Genomic DNA, 21,368 nt, shown 5'->3' with positions numbered 1-21,368 from the left:
GTTTAGAATTTGTATTGAATTCTAAAGCAAATCCGGGTCCAGTGACTCCTGTAGAACAGAGGTGTGGCACGATCATATCGCCCAGCATTTGTTTGCAGATGAATATGGGTGTTTTGCACAGATTGTAATCGATTCAGAAGGGCAGAGGTAATGCCTACATAGATGACATTACAGTAATCTAAACATGAGGCAACCAAAGCATAAAGAAATGTGGCAGAGGCAATGTCATCAAAGCAAAAGTGGAGGGCATGGAAACAGGAAGAAGCCAGTTTTGGAGCATAAATCCTTTGAATATCAGACCCTAAGATGCTACTTTGTTTTGCGCTGAACTTTGCAAGTATCATATCTGTGTTATATGAATGGTCTACCAAACTGCCTATATGGGTTCTCATTTATATTTTGCAGACATTTATCATATTTCTGTTATATGAATGCTCTGCTGTGCTGTTTTGATGTGTGCATTACCGACACTGTATCATATTATTGCTATTGCTAGGATTTAATCTGCCTATCTCCAAATTTACCTTATTGTTTGAACTATGGTTTATGTTAAGGCTCAGGGAAAGGCCCTGTTTATTTTTCTGCAAGCGAGCGTTGGCCTTCTGTCTGGAGCGGACACAGCCCCACAGTCCGCCCAATTGCTTATTTCTTTCGACCCCAATAGGAAGGGGGTCGCTGTCGGGAAACGCACCATCTCCAATTGGCTAGCAGATTGCATTTCCTTCACTTACGCCCAGGCTGGGCTGACTCTTGAGGGTCATGTCACGGCTCATAGTGTTAGAGCCATGGCAGTGTCAGTGGCCTACTTGAAGTCAGCCACTATTGAAGAAATTTGCAAGGCTGCGACATGGTCATCTGTCTACACATTCACATCGCATTACTGCCTCCAGCAGGATACCCGACACGACAGTCGGTTCGGGCAGTCGGTGCTGCAGAATCTGTTTGGGGTTTGAATCCAACTCCACCCTCCAGGACACGATTTATTATGTTAAGGCTGCACTCTCAGTTAGTTGTTCTTCGTAGGTCAATTTCTGTTATGCCCTTGCCGTTGCGAGGTTCAATTGACCTGGGTTCTTGTTTTGAGTGAGCCTGAGAGCTAGGGATACCCCAGTCGTGAGAACAAGCAGCCTGCTTGTCCTCGGAGAAAGTGAATGATACATACCTGTAGCAGGTGTTCTCCGAGGACAGTAGGCTGATTGTTCTCACCTACCCTCCCTTCTCCCCTTTGGAGTTGCGTTTTACTCATTCCTTTGCTTGTCATTCAACTGAGCGGGAACGGTCGCGCACGGGCAGGAAGACGGCCGCGCATGTGCGGTGGGCGTGCCCTGTGTGCGTGACCGCCCGTGAAGTTTTCTTCCGGTTGCTGGGGGCTGCCGTGGACGTCAACCCAGTCGTGAGAACAATCAGCCTGCTGTCCTCGGAGAACACCTGCTACAGGTATGTATCATTCGCTTTATCGAAACAAGATGGGCGGCCATCTTTCGTTTCGATAATATGGTCGGGGATGCCTAAATCTCAACATTTAGGTCGACGTTAGAGATGATCATCCTTAGAGGTGGTCGTCCCCGGTTTTCGGCGATAATGGAAACCAAGGATCCCCATCTCAGAAACGCCCAAATGCAAGCCATTTGGTCGTGGGAGGAGCCAGCATTCGTAGTTCACTGGTCTCCCCGACATGCCAGGACACCAACTGGGCAGCCTAGGGGGCACTGCAGTGGACTTCATAAATTGCTCCCAGGTACATAGCTCCCTTACCTTGTGTGCTGAGCCCCCCCCCAAACCCACTACCCACAATTGTACACCACTACCATAGCCCTAAGAGGTGAAGGGGGGCACCTAGATGTGGGTACAGTGGGTTTGTGGTGGGTTTTGAAGGGCTCACATTTACCACCACAAGTGTAACGGGTAGGGGGGGGATGGGCCTGGGTCCGCCTGCCTGAAGTGCACTGCACCCACTGAAACTGCTCCAGGGACCTGCATACTGCTGTCAGGGAGCTGGGTATGACATTTGAGGCTGGCATAGAGGCTGGCAAAAATTACTTTTAAAGGTTTTTTTGAAGGTGGGAGGGGGTTAGTGACCACTGGGGGAGTAAGGGGAGGTCATCCCCGATTCTCTCTGGTGGTCATCTGGTCAGTTTGGGCACCTTTTTGATGCTTGGCCGCAAGAAAAATGGACCAAGTAAAGTTGGCCAAGTGCTTGTCAGGGATACCCTTCCTTTTTCATTATCGGCTGAGGACACCCATGTATTAAGCACGCCCCAGTCCTGCCTTTGCTATGCTTCCAGCACGCCCCCATGAACTTTGGTCGTCCCTGTGACAGAAAGCAGTTGAGGACGCCAAAAATCAGCTTTCGATTATGCCGATTTGGGCGACCCTGGGAGAAGGACACCCATCTTCCGATTTGTGTCGAAAGATGGGCGCCCTTCTCTTTCGAAAATAAGCCTAATTGTGTTCAAATTAGGGGTGGGCATTTAGTGCATTATTAATTTGATTAATTTTTTAATCCTGATTAAAATTTTTAGTTCCCCTTTGTTGTTCTGCATTGCTGTCTCTCCCCTGCCTATCAAGGTGTCGATGCCAGTAGTAAGTAGCATGTGAGAATATCCACTGGAGACCCTATGAAGAGCCAGATAAATGTTACGATAAATGCAGGGATGGGGGAAGAGATATTGGACCTGTGTACTGGGCGGGGTCAGCAGCAGCAGAAGAGGAGAGAACTGGGTGTCTGTGTGTCAGGAGTAACAGGTTTAGCAGCAGAAAGGGAGACACTTTGGTCCATGTACAGGGGAAGGATGCAGCAGGAGAAGAGACAGGTAGGTGCCTGTATGGAGAGGAAGGGGAGCAAGGTGCTGTGGGAACTGGGAAGAAAGTGTGTATATGCAACTTTTCATTGTATTCAGCAGGATTAAAAAATTTCCATGCAGTGGGAAGTTGCTAGTACCAAGCCATCCAGCCCAGAGGTGCGATTAATCATGCGAGTAAAATTTTTAATATCACAATTAATTTTGATTACAATTTTTAATCGTTGTCCACCCCTAGTTCAAATTATAACTTAAAAAGCCAGGGGATAGATATTCAAAAAGATTTAACTGGTTAGGAAGGCTCCTCCCAAATTATATCCTGCAGGCCGGCCTCAGAGAGCATCTTCATTGCTGCTTAACCAGCTAATGCTACTGAATTTGTGCCCTTACCATACTGCAGGGGCGTATCTGCGTGGGGCCACAGGGGCCTGGGCCCCCGCATATTTCGCCCTGGCCCCCCCCCCGCCGTCAACCCTCCCCCGCTGCTTACTTTTGCTGGCGGGGGGCCCCAACCCCCGCCAGCCGAGGTCCGACCCGCAATCTCCATATTTCGTCTTCCTCCGTGGCCATGTGCTTCAAGGAAGTAACGCTGCAGTGCTGATTGGTTGAATCCAGCTGCGACGTCAGACGCCGAACTGGATTCAACCAATCAGCACTGCAGCGTTACTTCCTTGAAGCACATGGCCACGGAGGAAGACGAAATATGGAGATTGCGGGTCGGACCTCGGCTGGCGGGGGTTGGGGCCCCCGCCAGCAAAAGTAAGCAACGGGGGAGGGTTGACGGCGGGGAGGGGGTGGAGAGAGGCGGGGGGGGGGGGGGGGAGGGAGGCAAAAATGTGCCCCCCCTCTCTGGCTCTGGCCCCCCCTACCGCCGGATTCGAGATACGCCCCTGCCATACTGGTAGCACTATTTAATTTATTTATTTGGATTTAACTGCCAGTAGTAGCACAAGGCGAGTTACATTTTGATTCATTAGGTGTTTTCCCTGCCCCTAGAGGGCTTACAATCTTAGGGCCTCTTTTTTCAAGCCTTGCTATTGACTCTCGGTTTGGTAATGCTGACAAAGCCCATTCATTTTGAATGTGGTCTGTTAGCACAAGAGCCTAAGAGGCCCTAAGTTTGTACCTGAGGCAATGGAATAGTGCTTAGTGCCAATTTTTTCTGGTGCCGATTTTTTAGTGCCATGTATAGACTTACCTCTATATGGGCCTTATTTTATAAAGGTTATGCTTCTAAATTTAGGCTCCTAATTTATGAGCATAATTTACGCTCATAAATTATACTCAGAAATTTTGGAGCATAAATTTTAGGAGTGTAAATTTAGGAACATAACCTTAATAGAATATGGCCTTGAGGGCCCCTTTTACCAAGCTGCAGCAAAAGGGGGCCGGCGCTGGCGTCAACGCATGTTTTACAAGCACGCTGAGGCCCCCTTTTACTGCAGCTGGTAAAAGGGAAGGCCTTGCTTTCCTGCAGGAAATGGCTGGGTGGCAAGTAAAGCACTTGCTGCGTGGACATATTTTTTTTTTTGGGGGGGGGGGAGCCCTTACCGCTACCCATTCAGGTGGCGGTAAGGGCTCCCATGCTAACCCGGTGCTGCCCAGTTACTGCCAGGTACAGTCCGGTGCTACAAAAATAAGTTGGTAGGGGTGGGAAGTTCCGCTGGGCTGCTGTGGTAGCATGACTACTTCCGTTATAGCAAGCGGTAAGCCCGCGTTAGGCATACCGCTGCTTCGTAAATGGAGCCCTGAGTGTTTATTTTGTACATTTAGGGCCCTGTTTACTAAGGTGTGTTAACATTTTTAATGTGCCTACAATTAGCGCACGCATTAACTGTGTAGGCGCATACATGGTTAATGCGCCTTAACGTGGCTTAGTAAACAGGGCCCCTCTTTTGTTAAAAAAAGATATAGAACTGCTATTATTTTATTAGGTCTCACTATTTATTCCTGCAGATGACTTTAGTAACACTGAATAGTCCAAAAGAAAGGACTCCGACCTAATGTTTACTTTCCTGATATTTAGTTACTGTGAAATATGGAACAACTACAGAAGCAATAAGGTATAAGATTCTTTGACTGAAATAGAAAGAACTGATAGCTTTATTGTTGCCATCTGAAATCTTGAACTGTAGGATATTTACCAGCAAGGAGGGCTCACGCGTTTATTGTGTGACTGGGTTTTATGAGTGCAGTTATAGTGTATGCTTCATAAAAGGAGTGGAATGTAACTTGATCTCTTAAGTTATTATCTAGAAACTATTTAGGAGCCATTTTACTAAGGTGCATTTAAAAGTGGCCTTTGCTGGTGTAGGCACAGGTTTTGGACGCGCACAGGTCAATTTTTCAGCGCGCCTGGAAAAAAGACATTTTTTTTTGTGTGTGGTCGAAAATGGACACCTTCAAAATTAAAACCAGCGTGAGTCCATTTTTGGCCTGAGACCTTACCGCCACCCATTGACTTAGAGGTAAGGTCTCACGCGCTAACCGGGCAGTAAGCGGCCAGTGTTCATAAACTGCCGATTACTGCTGGGGCACATGGTAGCTGGGCAGTAGTTACATTTTGTCCATTAGATTGTAAGCTCCTTCTTTGTTAAACTGTACAGCGCTGCGTAACCTTAGTAGCGCTTTAGAAGTGTTAAGTAGTAGTAATTTGGCGTGCATTGGACGCGCGTAGGCACTTAACGCACCTTAGTAAAAGGACCCCTAAGTGTTCTTCATGTAACCTCTCAACCCCTGTCCTTGACGCAATTCTGCATCTTTCTCCCCACCCACATTTCAGCAACATCCCCCAGCACCAAAGGCAGTCTCCTGTTGTTCTTTGGCAGCGGCAGCATTGCACATACGCTATCTGCGGCCTGGTCAGAAGACCACCTTTAAGGTTGACTGATGGGGAAGGGGGTAGATGCCCAACCCTGAGGGGCAGGAGGAGAGTGAGCTGCAAACCCACGAGTAGAACCGGAGGTGGAAGCTATGGCTGAGGCAGTGAGCTCCAGTAGCTACAAGAAAGAGCTTGGTGCTGCTCGCCACCAAATTTGTTTTGCTGCTCATGGGGGCAGGGGCGTGGGCCTGGGTGGGCCCGGGCCCACCCAGCAGTGGAGGCAGCGGAGCGGAGGGAGCAGGCTGAGCTCCGATCCCGCATCTGCCCCGCCGTACCTTTAAATATTACAGTTTTGCTGGAGTCGCGGGCAGCCGGCATTGAAGACATCGGCAGGCTTACGCTGGTTCCAGCAGCCTTCCCTTCCCTCGTTGCAAGTCAGATGATGGCTCCGCCCTCTTCTGACGTATTTCCTGTTTCTACGAGGGCGGAGCCATCATCCGACTTGCAACGAGGGAAGGGAAGGCTGCTGGAACCGGCGTAAGCCTGCCGATGTCTTCAATGCCGGCTGCCCGCGACTCCAGCAAAACTATAATATTTAAAGGTACGGCCAGGGGGGGGGGCAGGAAGGAAACAGGGCAGACGGGAGAGGAGGGTTGCTGCACATGGTGGAAGAAGGGGAGAGGAGGGTTGCTGGATGGAGGGAAGAGGAGGGTTGCTGGACATGGTGGAAGAAGGGGAGAGGAGGGTTGCTGGATGGAGGGAAGAGGAGGGTTGCTGGACATGGTGGAAGAAGGGGAGAGGAGAGGGCAGGGGAGAGGAGGGTTGCTGGATGGAGGGAAGGGGAGAGGAGGGTTGCTGGACATGGTGGAAGAAGGGGAGAGGAGGGTTGCTGGATATGGTGGAAGAAGGGGAGAGGAGGGTTGCTGGATGGAGGGAAGGGGAGAGGAGGGTTGCTGGACATGGTGGAAGAAGGGGAGAGGAGGGTTGCTGGATATGGTGGAAGAAGGGGAGAGGAGGGTTGCTGGATGGAGGGAAGGGGAGAGGAGGGTTGCTGGACATGGTGGAAGAAGGGGAGAGGAGGGTTGCTGGATGGAGGGAAGGGGAGAGGAGGGTTGCTGGACATGGTGGAAGAAGGGGAGAGGAGGGTTGCTGCACATGGTGGAAGAAGGGGAGAGGAGGGTTGCTGGATGGAGGGAAGGGGAGAGGAGGGTTGCTGGACATGGTGGAAGAAGGGGAGAGGAGAGGGCAGGGGAAAGGAGGGTTGCTGGATGGAGGGAAGGGGAGAGGAGGGTTGCTGGACATGGTGGAAGAAGGGGAGAGGAGAGGGCAGGGGAGAGGAGGGTTGCTGGATGGAGGGAAGGGGAGTGGAGGGTTGCTGGACATGGTGGAAGAAGGGGAGAGGAGGGTTGCTGGATATGGTGGAAGAAGGGGAGAGGAGGGTTGCTGGATGGAGGGAAGGGGAGAGGAGGGTTGCTGGACATGGATGGAAGAGAGGGAAGGGAGAGAGAAGAAATGCTGGACATGGATGGAGGGGATGGAAGAATGAGGAAGGAGATGAGATGAGGGAAAAGGAAGAGAGGAGAAAAACTGCACATGGATGAAGAAAATAGGCAGAAGCTGGATCCACTAGACAGTCAAGTCTGCAGAGGACCCAGCTTTTACTTATGGATATAGAGCAAGAAATGAAGAAGAAAGGAGGAAAGTAAAGAAATAAATGGAAAGGAAGCCCTGGAAACGGAGTTAAGAGGACAGATAGCAGCAGAATCGGATACTGGGCCAGCATGATCAGAAAAACAGTCACCAGACAACAAAGGTAGAAAAAAATCATTTTATTTTCATTATAGTGTTTGGAATATGTCCACTTTGAGAATCAGGTGCTCAACATTAAAAGTTTATATTTATTTACTTATTTATGGCATTTTATCCCACATTAAACATGAATTAAATTGGAACCTGGGATCATTTAATTTTTTTTTTCCTGGAGACAGTAATGCATTCCCCCCCCCCCCCCCCCCAGGCTCTCTCCCCGGCTATAGCCAGCGCTGCAATTTTGAGGGGAGGTGGACGGGGAGGGGGGGGGGGAGGTGGACGGGCGCAGAGGTGGACCGGGGAGAGAGCCTGTTGTTAAACATTTACCAGCACACCACTGTCTAGTGCCCACCCATCCAACCTGTTGGCCCACCCAAAAATTGACTTCTGGCTACGCCACTGCATGGGGGTGGAGTGGAGGGAGGGAAAGGTGCTGGACAATGGGATGCAGGGAGAAAGGGAAGAGAGAAAAAGAAAGAGAGATAATGGACCTGGCTGGGGGAAGAGGTGAAGGAGGGAAGGAAGAGAATGGGAGAGAGATTGGATCTGGGGAGTGAGAGGGAAGGTGATTATCAGTCCTTTTCGGAAGGGAAGGGGAATGGGATTTGATATGCCATATTTCTATGGTTACTGTCAAAGCGGTTTATATATTATATTTATTATTTATTTATTTGTTTGTTTGTTACATTTGTATCCCACCTTTTCCCACTTATTAGTAGGCTCAAAGTGGCTTACATAGTTCTGAAGAGGTGGTTACAGACTCCGGTGTGAACAAATACAGTATAAGGGTACTATTACAGTGACACATACAGTACAGAAGTATCGGTAAATAGGTTGGGGTGATTCAGACAAAATGTTAGGGTGTGATCATGCATCAGGGTTGAAAACTGTCCGTTTCCTGATTAAAATGCCATATTTCATTATTCGGTGTTTATGTCGGATACTTTGGGGTATGCAGGTGAGTTTTTCGGGTTTTTCGGAATTCTAGATGATTATTCGTAGATTTCAGGCATTTTGGTAGAGAATTCCAGAGCTGTGTGCATATGTAAGAGAAACTTGATGCGTATATTGTGTCCCGCCCTCGCTGACGTTACGTCACAGGAGGGCGGGGCCACAGGCAGAGAAAGAAGGGCCCACGGCAGCTGAGCTGATGTGCGTTGCTGCGTTCGGCAAATGGATGTGTAGATTCAGAAGCGAAGAGAGGGCCCGGGCTGGGTAGAGGGGTGGCGGCGGCGATTCCGACGGGGAGGGGGGGGAGCGGTGGCGACCTCACGGGGGGGGGAGGGGAAGGAAAACCCCGATACCAGCCCGTTTTTACGGGCTCAACGGCTAGTATCTAAATATAGGAAAGCAAGGGACAAGTACAGAAGATTTCTAAGGAAGAGGTAACAGATGGTAAGGATAGGCATACTGAATATTCCATATTGTCTTTCGCTGACGTCATTTTCTGTTTCTATGACAGCAGAAATAGACCAGTTGGCTCCATCCAGTCTGCCAAGTTATTCCTTCTGCCAGTTATATATCATCACTCCTTATCCATAATGTTTGCATATTGTACTTTTTTTGGATACTTAAGTATGCAAAATCCTCTATTCAGTTCACATTCAGCACCTCTCCTTCCCCATATCTAATTGTTTCTAAAACTCTGAAACACCCTATGCAGAATTATCGTCGTGGCTGTTCCCTGAATATCTAGCCTCTTAGGACTCCAAGGTCTTTCTAGACAGGACTATACTACCTTTTTGAAGGAATTCACTCAAGGTGGTGTACAGTAAGAGTAGATCAAACATGAGCAATAGACAATTACAGCAGTAAAAATATTCAAAAACAATACAAAGTATGGCATGGTATACTACTTACAATGTCAACACAATATGTAATAATAGAACATTATAATTGGTAGTGAAGGGTAAGGCAAAGATGTAACATATAGATAGGTAAGAAAGTAGGAAGAGTTAGAAAGTAAGTTGATTGATTTAAAGAAAGTTGCACATGAGGTCAGAGAAATGGTTAAATATTATCTCAGCTAGGGTATTTTGTACCAGAGCAATGGAGAGTTAAGTGACTTTCCCAGAGTCACAAGGAGCTGCAGTGGGAAATAAATAAAATACATTTAATTGTGTGATTAAACATGATTTAAAATTTTAATCGAAATTCAGCCCTAAGTTTAATGAATTTTATTCAGTGAAAAAGCTTAGTCAGTGTATCGTTCATTCCTCTAAAAATGTCATGAGGAATGGTTGTGTTTCTTTAAAAAGATTGTCTGTTTCACTACCTAGAAGGTCATAGTACAGTCTTCACTGTTTCCAAGTAATCTCCATGGTCAGACAATCTTGCAGATAGATAGCAAAAGGATCCTTGCATAAAGTGTAGCACTGATTCAGCTTCTAATCTTTGGAGCCCTGCTTACAGGGCTGTTGGAGTTTTACTAAGTGATCAAATTGAGCAAGATCATGCCAAACACAGTGCATTCATTGAACTTTTGCACTTTTTACTTACTGCTTGAACAAAGTGCTCTTTCTGAGTCTGTACAAAAGGGCACAGCAAAGAGAGGAAAGATGCACCTTTCATACAAGAAAGGAGCCCTGAAAACATTATTTCAGACATTAAAGGCCCGGAATCAACGGTTCTTTCAAAACATGAGAGAGGTAAGCAGCTGAAAAGTTTGAAGAGATATGTTATAGAGCTGAAAAAGTTTTTAAAATCTCAAACAAACTCAAAAGATGTTGCCTATGTACCTAATTGCTGTTGGTTATATATGTAAAAACTGTATTTTCCATTGCTGTCTGTGGTTTGGGGGCAATTATATCCAGCTGTACCTGGAAACAAACAAGCTATAAGCTATAAGTATTGCAAATAGACACAATTTGGTTAGTGAACGGGTGGCTTAGATGTGTCTAAGATAGTGTGGGATTCGATGGATACTAACTCAGGGAAGAGTGCATGTGTGCTTTATTAATTTCACATATTGATTACTATAATGTGGTATATGATTCAAATCTTAAAAGATTACAGACTCTTCAAATTGCAGCTATCTGTTTCCTTTGTAGGGCTAAACATTTTTATCATGTCTCTCCTCTCCATAGGAGCGAGTTCTGTGGGTGCTGAGCACCCCCAATGTTGAGAAAGCTCCTTCATTGTGACCATACAGAAGTGCTTTGCATTGTTTTGCACCCCCCTCCCAATTGTTTTGAAATGTTCGCGTCTATGTTCTTCTCTATATACAGAAGCATTTGGCTACCAGTCTGTTGTTGAATACATTTCAAGATGTTACTGATACTGATACCTGCTTATATTCTAAAACAACCTTTAAGTTCAGTGTGGATTAGGGTTCCTATATTTGCACCCCCAAAAAGAGGACACATGCCCCGCCCCCTGTCACATACCACCCCACCCCTTTCACACACCCCGCCCCCCCATCACACACCCCTAATGGTGTCCTGTCCTCCCCTCCCCTTACCTTACTGTACTGCCCTGGTGGTCTAGTGACCTCTTTGGGGCAGGAAAGAGCCCCCTCTTTCCTGCCCAGAATGGCTGCAGAGACTTTCTTGCTCCCTCCTGTATCGGCACCGATTCAAAATGGCTGCCGAGAGTTGAAGCGGCCTCGCGAGACTTCTGCAGAAGTCTTGCAAGGTCACTCTCGGCGGCCATTTTGAATTGGCGCTGGGACCGGAGTCAGCAAAAAACAGTCTGCAGGCTCTTTCCTGCCCTGAAGAAGTCACTAGACCACCAGGGCAGTACAGAAAGGGGAGGGGAGGATAGGACACCACTAGGCCCGCCCGCCAGCCTGCTTATCTGTAAATCCAGACAAACTGACAGGCTGGCAAAATCCGCCCGGCTGCCTGGCCATGTCCTCAAAAAGAGGACATGTCCAGGTAAAACCGGACATGTGGTAACCCTAGTGCGGATTACATCAATCATAGCAATGCAGACCAACCCAACAAATTTACAAATCAATAAAAATACATCAATACTATCCTGAGCACATAAATAGTCCTAGACTAATCAAAATATTTCTTAAAGAGAAATGTTTTCAATTGTTTCCTAAAGGCCATATAATCTGGAATAATACTAATCCCAGATAGAAGAGAATTCCAAATCTGAGTTGACAGATATTGAAAGGTAGCTGAGAAAGTTAGTTTTGAATAAATGCCTTGTGGAGAATGGAATTGTAACATCAGAGGATTTCTAGAAAACATATTCTTAGGTCTAGAAACAAATAAGATCCTTCATATACAGAGGAGCGCATCTCCATAAAGTATCTAAAATATAAAAGTTAACTTTCAAAGCTTTCTGACATGATTGCCAATCTTATCTTTCATGGCTCACTTTTCTGTATTCACATAGCCTAGTCAGTCTTTTAATAATCGTTTTGTTTTTTCAGCCCCAGCATAGACACATTTAGAAAGCACAAGGTATTTGCCATTTTTTTTGTGTAGCATCCAAGCTGTGGAACTCTACCTTCTAGGTTACAGGTAGAGTTGCATTCTCAAACTTGTGAGGCTTCTTTGAAGACCCACTTTATTTGTTTAGCTATTGGGCAGCAGGGCATGCATGGTGTTGTAGAGACATTGATGCTGTAACCCATATATAAATTGGGTTTGATAATTTTGATCTGTGTGATTATTTTCTTGTCAGTACTTGACGATGTCATTTTTGTGAGACAGAGTAGGCTTTCATTAAATGTATCTATTTGTCTTCTGCATGGCAACCAGGGTTGCCAGGTGGAAAATTTTTTTCCCACCCAATCCAGCCTAAAAACAGCCCAAAACCCGCCCAAACTCAAACCCCGCCCCTGACACCCCCACCCCCGCGTCATCACCCCCGCCCCCGCCGTCATCACCCCCGCCCCCACCGTCACCGGCCCCGCCTCCCCCGTCACCGGCCCCGCCTCCACCGTCATCGGCCCCGCCCAGAACGTCACTAACCACGCCCAAAACGTCACTAACCCCGCCCCTGCGGCCGAAAAAACCGCCTGAAAAACCGCGGAAAAGAAAAAAAAGAAGCCCAAAAAAACGCGACCCGCCGCGGGCAAAAATTTCCCGCGGCGGGTCACAGAAAACCGCCCAATCGGGTGGTAAAACCGCCCACCTGGCAACACTGATGGCAACTACGGTTGTGAAGAAGAGGGGAGGAGTTTCTGAGGAGGAAAGTATCGAAGGAGGATGAAAACAGAGGACTGATGTCAAAACGTTGAAGCCAATTAGGCTCATCTCTCTTTCTCCTCCTCTTCACAGCCATCATCCCTGTACAATCAAAACAAAGCAAACAAACGTATCAGCTGCTGCATCCATGTTGTCATTCTTTATTGCTGGTGGCATTTTTATTTGATCCCACTTTTCAAACATGCCGGCTTGTGCAGTATTCAGATGTATACAGAGGAAGTGTAATAACAGAATAACTTTTCATAGGTAGAGTAGTAATTTGTTATAAATCGTAATCAGTGTGTCATTTGGAGGGGCTGGCTATAGGGACACCCTATAGCACGTGTTATATTGGTGCAGAGATTTTTATTTTCCAGGTAAAGGGCCACTGAAACAGACATCATATTATGAGAATCAGGTGCTCAGCATTCAGAGTTTCTATCAATTTTCTTATTTATGACATTTATATCCCACATTAAACATGAATTAGGTTGAAACCTGGGAGCATTTAAAATCTTTTTTTTTCTTGTACCTAGATCAAAAGAGAAAGATGGTTTCTGGGAACTTAATCCTTTTGTTTTGTGGAATGCAGTGGTATATTACAAAAATACACTTGATATTGTTTATTACTACTATTTATAAGAGAGATATTGAATAATGTATATAGATGCATCCTGGGAATAATGATGGCTAAGGGAGAGCAGCAGTAGAAGAGTTGGAGCTGAATGATATTTATGTTTTCCAAGCTGTCATCACACTCCTCCTGCCCCCAGCCCCTTCGCTGTGCTCTCACCACACTCCTCTTGTCCCCAGCCATTCTTTCCTGTGCTTTCCACCTACATCAGACCATCCCTTACATTCTCCCAGCTCTTCTCTCATGTGCTAGTCTCTTCTGTTCTGACTTCTTTCTTCTGTTTTCCTCTTCCCTTGACCAGGGACCAGCCTTTACCTGCCAATCTGTTTGTCTCCTACAGCAATGTATGGCTGGGCCAGAGCTCATTTCTCCAACCTCCTCTGTTGACTCCTTGACTTAATCTGTAGTGTTGATCAATGCCGCACAGCGGTGCATCACAGAGAGGCCCCATCCTCAGGCTGGCAGCAGTGGCAGCAATCAGCTGCAGGGAGAGCAGGCATAGAGCAAGTACATGGTCTCCTTCAGCAGGTAAACCACACAGTGGAGAGAAAAAACCCCACAAGATGTAGTGTGCACTCCGGTAATATAAAAAGTACTTTATTAAAATAATGGACATAAATGTGCTTATGATGGAGTGGTGCCGTGTCTCAGATTGGGCCTTTGATTCCAATCAATTTGAAAGCTACCTTTTGGAATAGCCGTACTCCTGCGGTGAAGAGTAGAATTTTGAACTGCTGACATCTTTGGATTGGAGCATCTCCATTAGACTGACTAATCCCATTTGGGTAAGAGGTTTTCAGTGGGAGGATAGTTTGGGAGTGGGTTGTACTGGACTTGATAGATATTTAAATATTTTTTATTGAATGCCTTCCAAAGACATGGAACAAACCAAGCAATCACTGAACACACATCCCATATAGAACACACTCAAAACTTTTAGTCCAGTGCAACCCACCCCCAAACTATCCTCCCACTGAAAACCTCTTACCCAAATGGGATTAGTCAGTCTAATGGAGATGCTCCAATCCAAAGATGTCAGCAGTTCAAAATTCTTCACCGCAGGAGTACGGCTATTCCAAAAGGTAGCTCTCAAATTGATTGGAACCAAATACACACACATACACATATATATATATATATATATGCACACACACATGTTCACTATTTAAAGCATAAATAAAAAGAGCAGGAAACAAATTGCTACAATATATGGTAATAAAAACCCCACTACAAGATATAAAATTTAAAAAATATGTGTATATATATATATATATATATATCTTACTGTAAATTAATACATAACAATTAAACATACTCACTGCTGGATAAAGTCTAGACTAAAGGTGAACCATGGGTTAAAAATAAGACTAAAAACTGGAACCATATCTCACAATACTAAGCTATAGAGCCCTAGGACAAAAATAGGACTAGAAACTGGAACCAAATCTAACCACTAAATCAATGGGTGGTGTTAAGGGCTGAGGCCAGTTTTAGACATGTGCTGGTTTCAGGTTTACTGCATGCCCTTTTCCTGTCACATTAAAAAAAACTTTTTTGCAGATGCAGTAAAAACTGGCCCAGCATGCACCTAATACATGCGCCTACACTGGCGCAGGCCACTTTTTATCTCGGTTTAGTAAAAGGGCCCCTGTGTTTCTAAGTGGGCTGTGACACATATGCGGACTCCTGAGGCAAATCTTAGCAGCCGAAACACAGCCTGTGCCAAGTCATTTTGAAAGCATTTAATAAATTCAACATTACACCATTGATTGCATCTGGTCGTCTCTTCTGTACTGTTCTATGCTTTTGGTGTGAAGATTGGTTCTTCTTTTGCTTGTGACAGCCATAAATCTATGTCAGCTCTGACAAACCAATCCAGTTCTTGTGTTTCCCTATTGCTTCTATGGATTGGTGATCCTGACACATCAAGACAAATTGGTAGATACAATTCTGTAGGGGGTCATTTTACTAAGGTGCGCTGAAAAATGGGCTGCACTAGTGTAGGTGTGTGTTTTGGACGCATGCAGATCCATTTTTCAGTGCGTTTGTAAAAAAGCCTTTAAAAATGTTTTGCCAAAAATGGATTCGCGTCAAAATAAAAATTGGCTTGCATCCATTTTGGCTTTGAGCCCTTACTGCAGCCCATTGACTTAGCAGTAAGGTATCATGTGGTAACTGCAGTAATCGGCTACGCATGTAGAATGATGATTACTGCCCGGTTTCCGCTGCACGCAGGAAAATAAAAATTATTTTCTGGCACGCGTAAAAAACAAAATTACCGCCCAGGCCACGTGGTAGCCGAGCAGTAATTCCAAATTGACGCACGTAGGATGCTCGTACTCACCTGCGCGGCTTAGTAAAAGGGCCCCTACATATGAGGTAAGGCAAAATGAGCACTAGATCAGCCTATTAGGATTGACTCAGATCACATGACAAATCTGTTTCCCAGCTGATTCAGATACCTGCTGATAAGACTTCCACATACTAAAAGTATTGGCTGTCACTCTTCTCTAGCAAAATGATGTGGCTCAGCATGGTGATTGGCCTGTAGCCAATAAGTTAATGTTTATAGAATGATAGATGGCAAAACTGGATTAGTTGACTTCTGACTAAATGACAGTGAGATGTTAAGAGTTGATGAGCTACAAATAACAATAAGTAACATGATCAGAAATGCAAGCTCTGTCTTGTGCAGATGTGTTTTATTTGTGTAAGTTCAAACTCTCTGTACAGCTACCTTACAATTTTTCTTGTGCTGCAAGTTTTTGGTTTTGATGTCAAATAATAATGGTGTAGGCTTCTGGTTTGGAGAAACAGGTAAAAGGGCAGCACTGTGGTGATTGCCAGAATCATAAAGGGCAGACAAAATATAGTCATGAAAAAGATATCTTTAAATCATTTTTATTTTTTTATTTATTGGGATTTATTATCCACCTTTATGAAGAGATTCACCCAAGTCAGTGTATAGTAGGTACAGTTTAACATCAAACTTACAATTTTGTTAACAGCATAACAATAGTAAAATGAGCAAGTATAAACAACAGTGAAAGATGAAAACTTTAAAGCAAGATGAAAACTTTAAAGCAGCAATTGAAACCTAATAATAGGACTACCATGAAACGGGATCAAAAATGTACACATTTAACAGCACTGAAATTCAAATAACAGAGATATACCACCATATCAGCATAATAGCGATGGAATATCCAATAAGCAAACAATTAGAACATTCAATTAACATTGCTATGATACTAATGCTTTTCTGCAATACAGATTACCATATAGCTGAGGGGCCAATTGCAGATATATAGATGGAGACACGATGCATGGTACAGAGTCAGTTGGGATAAATAAATGGGTGGCTAAATTAAAGGTAAGTTTTTTGTATAGTTAATCAAGATATAGGAGCTGATTTATGGGTGTAGCAAGCTAGTCCAGATGCAGAATGGGTAATTGTGCTCATTGGATCCACTCTGGTTGCATACACAGACTCAGATTTAAGTCTCAGGAAAAATTATGGCAGTGAAAAAAGTTGGGTAAAATTTGCAGGTCAGTGTACTTTCCCAGTTTAACATTTAAGGCACTTTTTGTCTCATGATTTCATTTGCTTTTCTTTCTTTATTTTTTTTTAGTACTGTATTTATTATACAGCAAGTATACATGATACATCAATAAACTCAACACAACCAATGCTAAAATGGTTTATTGAAGCCTAAACTAACTCGCAGATCTAAGCAGTTTATAATTTAAAAACAAAACTCATCAGGAGGAAAGGAACTACAATAACTGATAGGAAAGAACAGTACTCTCATCCAAGAAATAATCAAACAGAAACAGAGAAAAATGTAGGCAGATAAAGGTCCAACCATGCCATCTGCTCTCACCATCACTCCCTTAGAGTGTCCCAAGCCGTAGAAACAAAGACTCGGACAGCAGCAGACTGAAGCTCCTTGTGACTCTGGGCAAGTCACTTAAACCTCCATTGCCCCATGTAAGCCGCATTAAGCCAGCCATGAGTGGGAAAGCGTGGGGTACAAATGTAACAAAAAAAAATTAAGTCCAATGCCGGGCCATGTCCAGGCTCCGACATTGAGTTTCCAGGTAAGTGTGGTCTACGGCAATGTCTGATATTCAGAGCTGGTTAGCTTGGTGGATAAAGTTAGGATAAGTTTTTGCTGTCCTAACTTTGGGACCCTTTTACTAAAGGGTTGCACACGACAACAGGCTCACCATGCGCCAATCTGGAACTACCTCCAGGCTACCACAGGAGCCCAGTGGTAGTTCCCACCCCCAGCATGCACCATTTCCAGTGCTACAGGAATTTGTTTGATTTTTATAGCACCAGAAGTTAACTGTGGGTAATCGGGCAGCACTGCGCACTATCCAGTTACTGCCAGGTTAGCGTAGGAGCCCCTACCGCCATCTCAATGGATGGTGGTAAGGGCTCCCCACCGAAATGGCTGTGCGGTAAATGGTTCACTTACTGCACAGTCCTTTTTGTCAAAAATGGACAGCCTTTTACCCGCTGTGTTTAAAAGGGTGTCACAGCATGCGTCAAAAACACACACCGACGCTAGCGCAGGCCCCCTTTTACTGCAGCTTAGTAAAAGGGTCCCTTTATGTGCTTACCACCATTGGACCAGCACTAACTGGACAATGCCACTGTGGTCAGAGACAATGTTCAACAGCATTACCCACTTAAGTGGTGCTTAATATCGGCGGATAGCCAGCTTAGTGGGTAACCAGTTAGCTTAATCCTTTCCGGTTAAACCCTTTTGAATAGTGGACCCAAATGTGTACCATCACAATTTTGCTTACTTGTAGATGTTCTCAGCAGAGACCAGGAAGAGATACAGAGACTGAATTATCCTTTCACCTTTCACAGTGGTCTCTCCAGAGTGGGGTTGATTCACATTGAAAGAAGGAAAAAGTTGCATTATCACTGCCTGTGTGTGAGGCCTTCCTCTGCAAAAGCTGTCCATGGTGAGGAGACATGGTGTTCACCTGTAGCAGCCACTTCCCCTCCAGTTTAGCCTCCAGCTGTTGGTGACTGCCAGGGCATGAAGCAGAGAGAGAGAGAGAACTAGAGGCAGAATGAATCTTAGAGCAGGAAAGGGCAGGCCTAAACCAGTGCTGACAGGATCACTGTCAAATCCATATATTCAGCACTGTTACATAAATAGATGGTTGCACTGAATATATTGGATAAAGTTAAGCACTGGCTGAAAATTGAGCCCAGTACTTCTTTTCCTTTGGTGCAGATCATGAATGAGATAAAATTTACATACCTGAATTGTAGCTGTGGTATCGAGGGATACACTGGAAAGAAGTAACTCATGGTGTTACACAGTATGAAATCTAACAGGGATCCATTCAACAGTTAAATAAAAGTTTCCATCCCCATTTTCCTTTGGTCTATAGTACATGCCATTTTTCTGTCAATCACTTTTTGCTACTGCTCTTTTATAGTTGTGCTGTGAGGCATAAAACTGAAAAACAAATAAAGTTAAGAGCAAGAGAAGCAAAATGGGGTTGACAAAGGTGACTCTGGTTCCTATTAAGAATGTAACTGTGATGCAAAATAGCTTTCCTGTGCCAGGTTGTTTCTGTCCCCTGAAAAATCATGGTATAAATGATTGAGTGGGTATTAAGACAAAGAGAGATTTATGATTCCTTATATTGCTTGTCTGATTCTGGTTCCACAATTGTGTGGTTTGGATGTAAAACTAAAATAGGAGGGTGCTGTTTTAATGGTTCTAGGTTAGTTCCCACCTGGACAGTTCCCACCGGACAGTTCCCACTCACCAATTCCTATCTGGTCAATTCCCACCTAGGACAATTCACACTGAACTAATTACCACCACACCAGGGAGGACAATTCCCACCCAACCCCCAAAATTACAAAACACACTAGGACAAGTAATCTCCCTCCCTTTCCTCTTCCAGATCATTTGCCCCCCCCCCAAACATTACCTTTTACACAGTGCCCCCAGACCCCCAAACTAGGTTTCAACCTAATTCAGCCCCTCAAAATGACACATTGATTACAATTTATAACAAATTACTACTATACCTATGAAAAGTTATTCTGTTATTATACGTCCTCTGTGTACATCCATTTGCTGCTCTAACCGCCTTGTTCCAAACGCCGTACGCTGCTCTAGTTCTCAATCTAACCTCCTTGTTCCATATGCTGTCAGTGTCTGAAACACAACACACATCCAGAACTTATGGGACCCGATACAAGAAAGAAGCTGCGGTCGGTAAAAAAAAAAAAAAGGCTGGGGGGGGGGGGGGGGAGTCCTTGTCCCAGGGGGAATTGTCCTAGGTGGGAATTGTCTCGGGGGGGGGGGGGGGGGGGGGGGGAAATTGGTGGGTTGCAACTCGCCAGATGCCTTTTTAACATAAGAGAGAATCCCACTGAGCTCTTCAGATGGCTTCTGTAGGGACCCTCACCTACATTGCTCTTCCACGTGGCAACACTAGACATCAGTCAGTTACTTGTTTTTTCTTTTATAGTTGTATAATCACACTGTTACTGTTGATTCTGGTTCTAGGTGTTCACCTCACATGGACCTACAGTTATCATGCCTACCTGGTTCTGTTCTCGTGAATGGTTTTGCCATATAGGCAAGTTTGATGAGGGTGGTGAGGTAAGTGTAGTCTTCTGGCTAAAAGAATCAGTCTTGGGGTACTGCAGATAGTGAAAATGTATATCTACATATTTGGTCAATTTTAAGATGGAACATATAGGACCAGCCCACTATACATATAGTTATACAAATACTCGAATATGGATATTCAGAACCGCTATACGTATGATGAGGGCAGCTGAGTATCCGCATATAACTATATGTGTACTCACCAAATATCGCTGCTTCTATGTGTACACTGTACCTCAAAATGGAAACTATCAGCACCGTATGTATAGCTTATACACTTGACCCGAGACCTTTGGTTATCTGTTATTTTTGAACGCCCAAACCAAACAGATAAGCTATATGTATGGGGGTTGAAATTATTGCCTATGTGTATAAACTATATGTATTTGCAGCCCTGGCGCTGGAACATCCTAACCCTGCCCTCTCTTCTTTATATATAGCTCTATACATATAGGATTCAATTCTATAAATGGTGCCCAAATTTGGGCGCTGAAAAAAATGCGCCAAGTACTATTCTATAAACGGCACTCCAGGTTGGGTACTATTTATAGAATAACACTTGGCGCCGGGATCTGTGCCCAATTTTGGGTGTGAGAATTTACACTAACTGAACTGGGATCCTTGGAATTCTATAACACTGCATTCATCTCCTAGAAAAGCCCCTGACCTGCCCATGCCCCTCCCATGACCACACCCCCCTTTCAGATCCACATGGTGAAACTTGCATGCACACCTTTATAGAATAGCGACTATTATTATTGCCAGTTAGCGCCAAAATTGATTGTTAGCATCCAATGATCAGCGCTAATTGGCTTGTTAAGTAATTAAATTGCACACATAATTTTGAGCACTATATATATAGAATTATGTGGATAATGCGATTGCAATAATAATGAGTTATTTCAAATGCCCCAATAATGAGTGGGTAAGCGTCAGGGTGTGTTAGGGAGGTAATAAATGACTGCTTCATGGAGCAGCAAGTCCAAGATCTGGGAAGAGGGGGAGTATTTTAGACCTAATCCATAGTGACATGCAGGATTTTGTGTGAGAGGTGTTGGGGCCTCTTGGCAATAGTGATAAAATTTGACTTAATAATAAGGAGGAAGGACACTAAGGAAAACTACTGCACTAGCATTTAATTTTTAAAAGGAGATTATCATAAAACGAGGAAAATGGTTAAACAAAACTAAAAGGAGCAGCTGCAGAGATTAAGGGTCCTTTTACTAAGGTGCACCGAAAAATGGTCTGTGCTGGTGTAGGCGCGTGTTGTGGACGCGCGCAGATCCATTTTTCAGCGCTCCTATAAAAAAGCCCTTTTAAAAATTTTGGCCAAAAATGGACATATGGCAAAATGAAAATTGGTGCGCGTCCATTTTGGGTCTGAGACCTTACCACCACCCATTGACTTAGCTGTAAAGTCTCGCACGCTAACTGGGCGGTAATGGTCTATTTGCATAGAATGCCTTTTACCGCCTGGTTAGTGCTGCGCGCTGTAAA

General features: G+C 44.8%; 1 protein-coding gene across 4 annotated transcripts in view; it reads left to right on the top strand.

Moving 5' to 3' along the window:
• Nucleotides 1-21,368, top strand: part of B3GNTL1 (UDP-GlcNAc:betaGal beta-1,3-N-acetylglucosaminyltransferase like 1) — a 348,739-nt gene that overhangs the window by 249,111 nt on the left and 78,260 nt on the right. For 2 of the 4 annotated variants that reach the window (XM_030208044.1, XM_030208045.1), the window contains exon 7: nucleotides 19,767-19,862. The exons of 1 other annotated variant lie outside the window; for it this stretch is intronic. In XM_030208044.1, the coding sequence (XP_030063904.1) occupies nucleotides 19,767-19,862 (96 nt within the window). Of the gene's footprint in view, nucleotides 1-9,787; nucleotides 10,080-19,766; nucleotides 19,863-21,368 lie in introns of those variants that run through there. One more of the 4 variants, XM_030208047.1, reaches the window with a different exon arrangement.

This window comes from Microcaecilia unicolor, chromosome 6 (assembly GCF_901765095.1).
Source record: "Microcaecilia unicolor chromosome 6, aMicUni1.1, whole genome shotgun sequence".
Lineage (NCBI taxonomy): Eukaryota > Metazoa > Chordata > Amphibia > Gymnophiona > Siphonopidae > Microcaecilia > Microcaecilia unicolor.
Note: the sequence above shows the minus strand (reverse complement) of the source record. Positions and strands in the feature narration are given on the sequence as shown.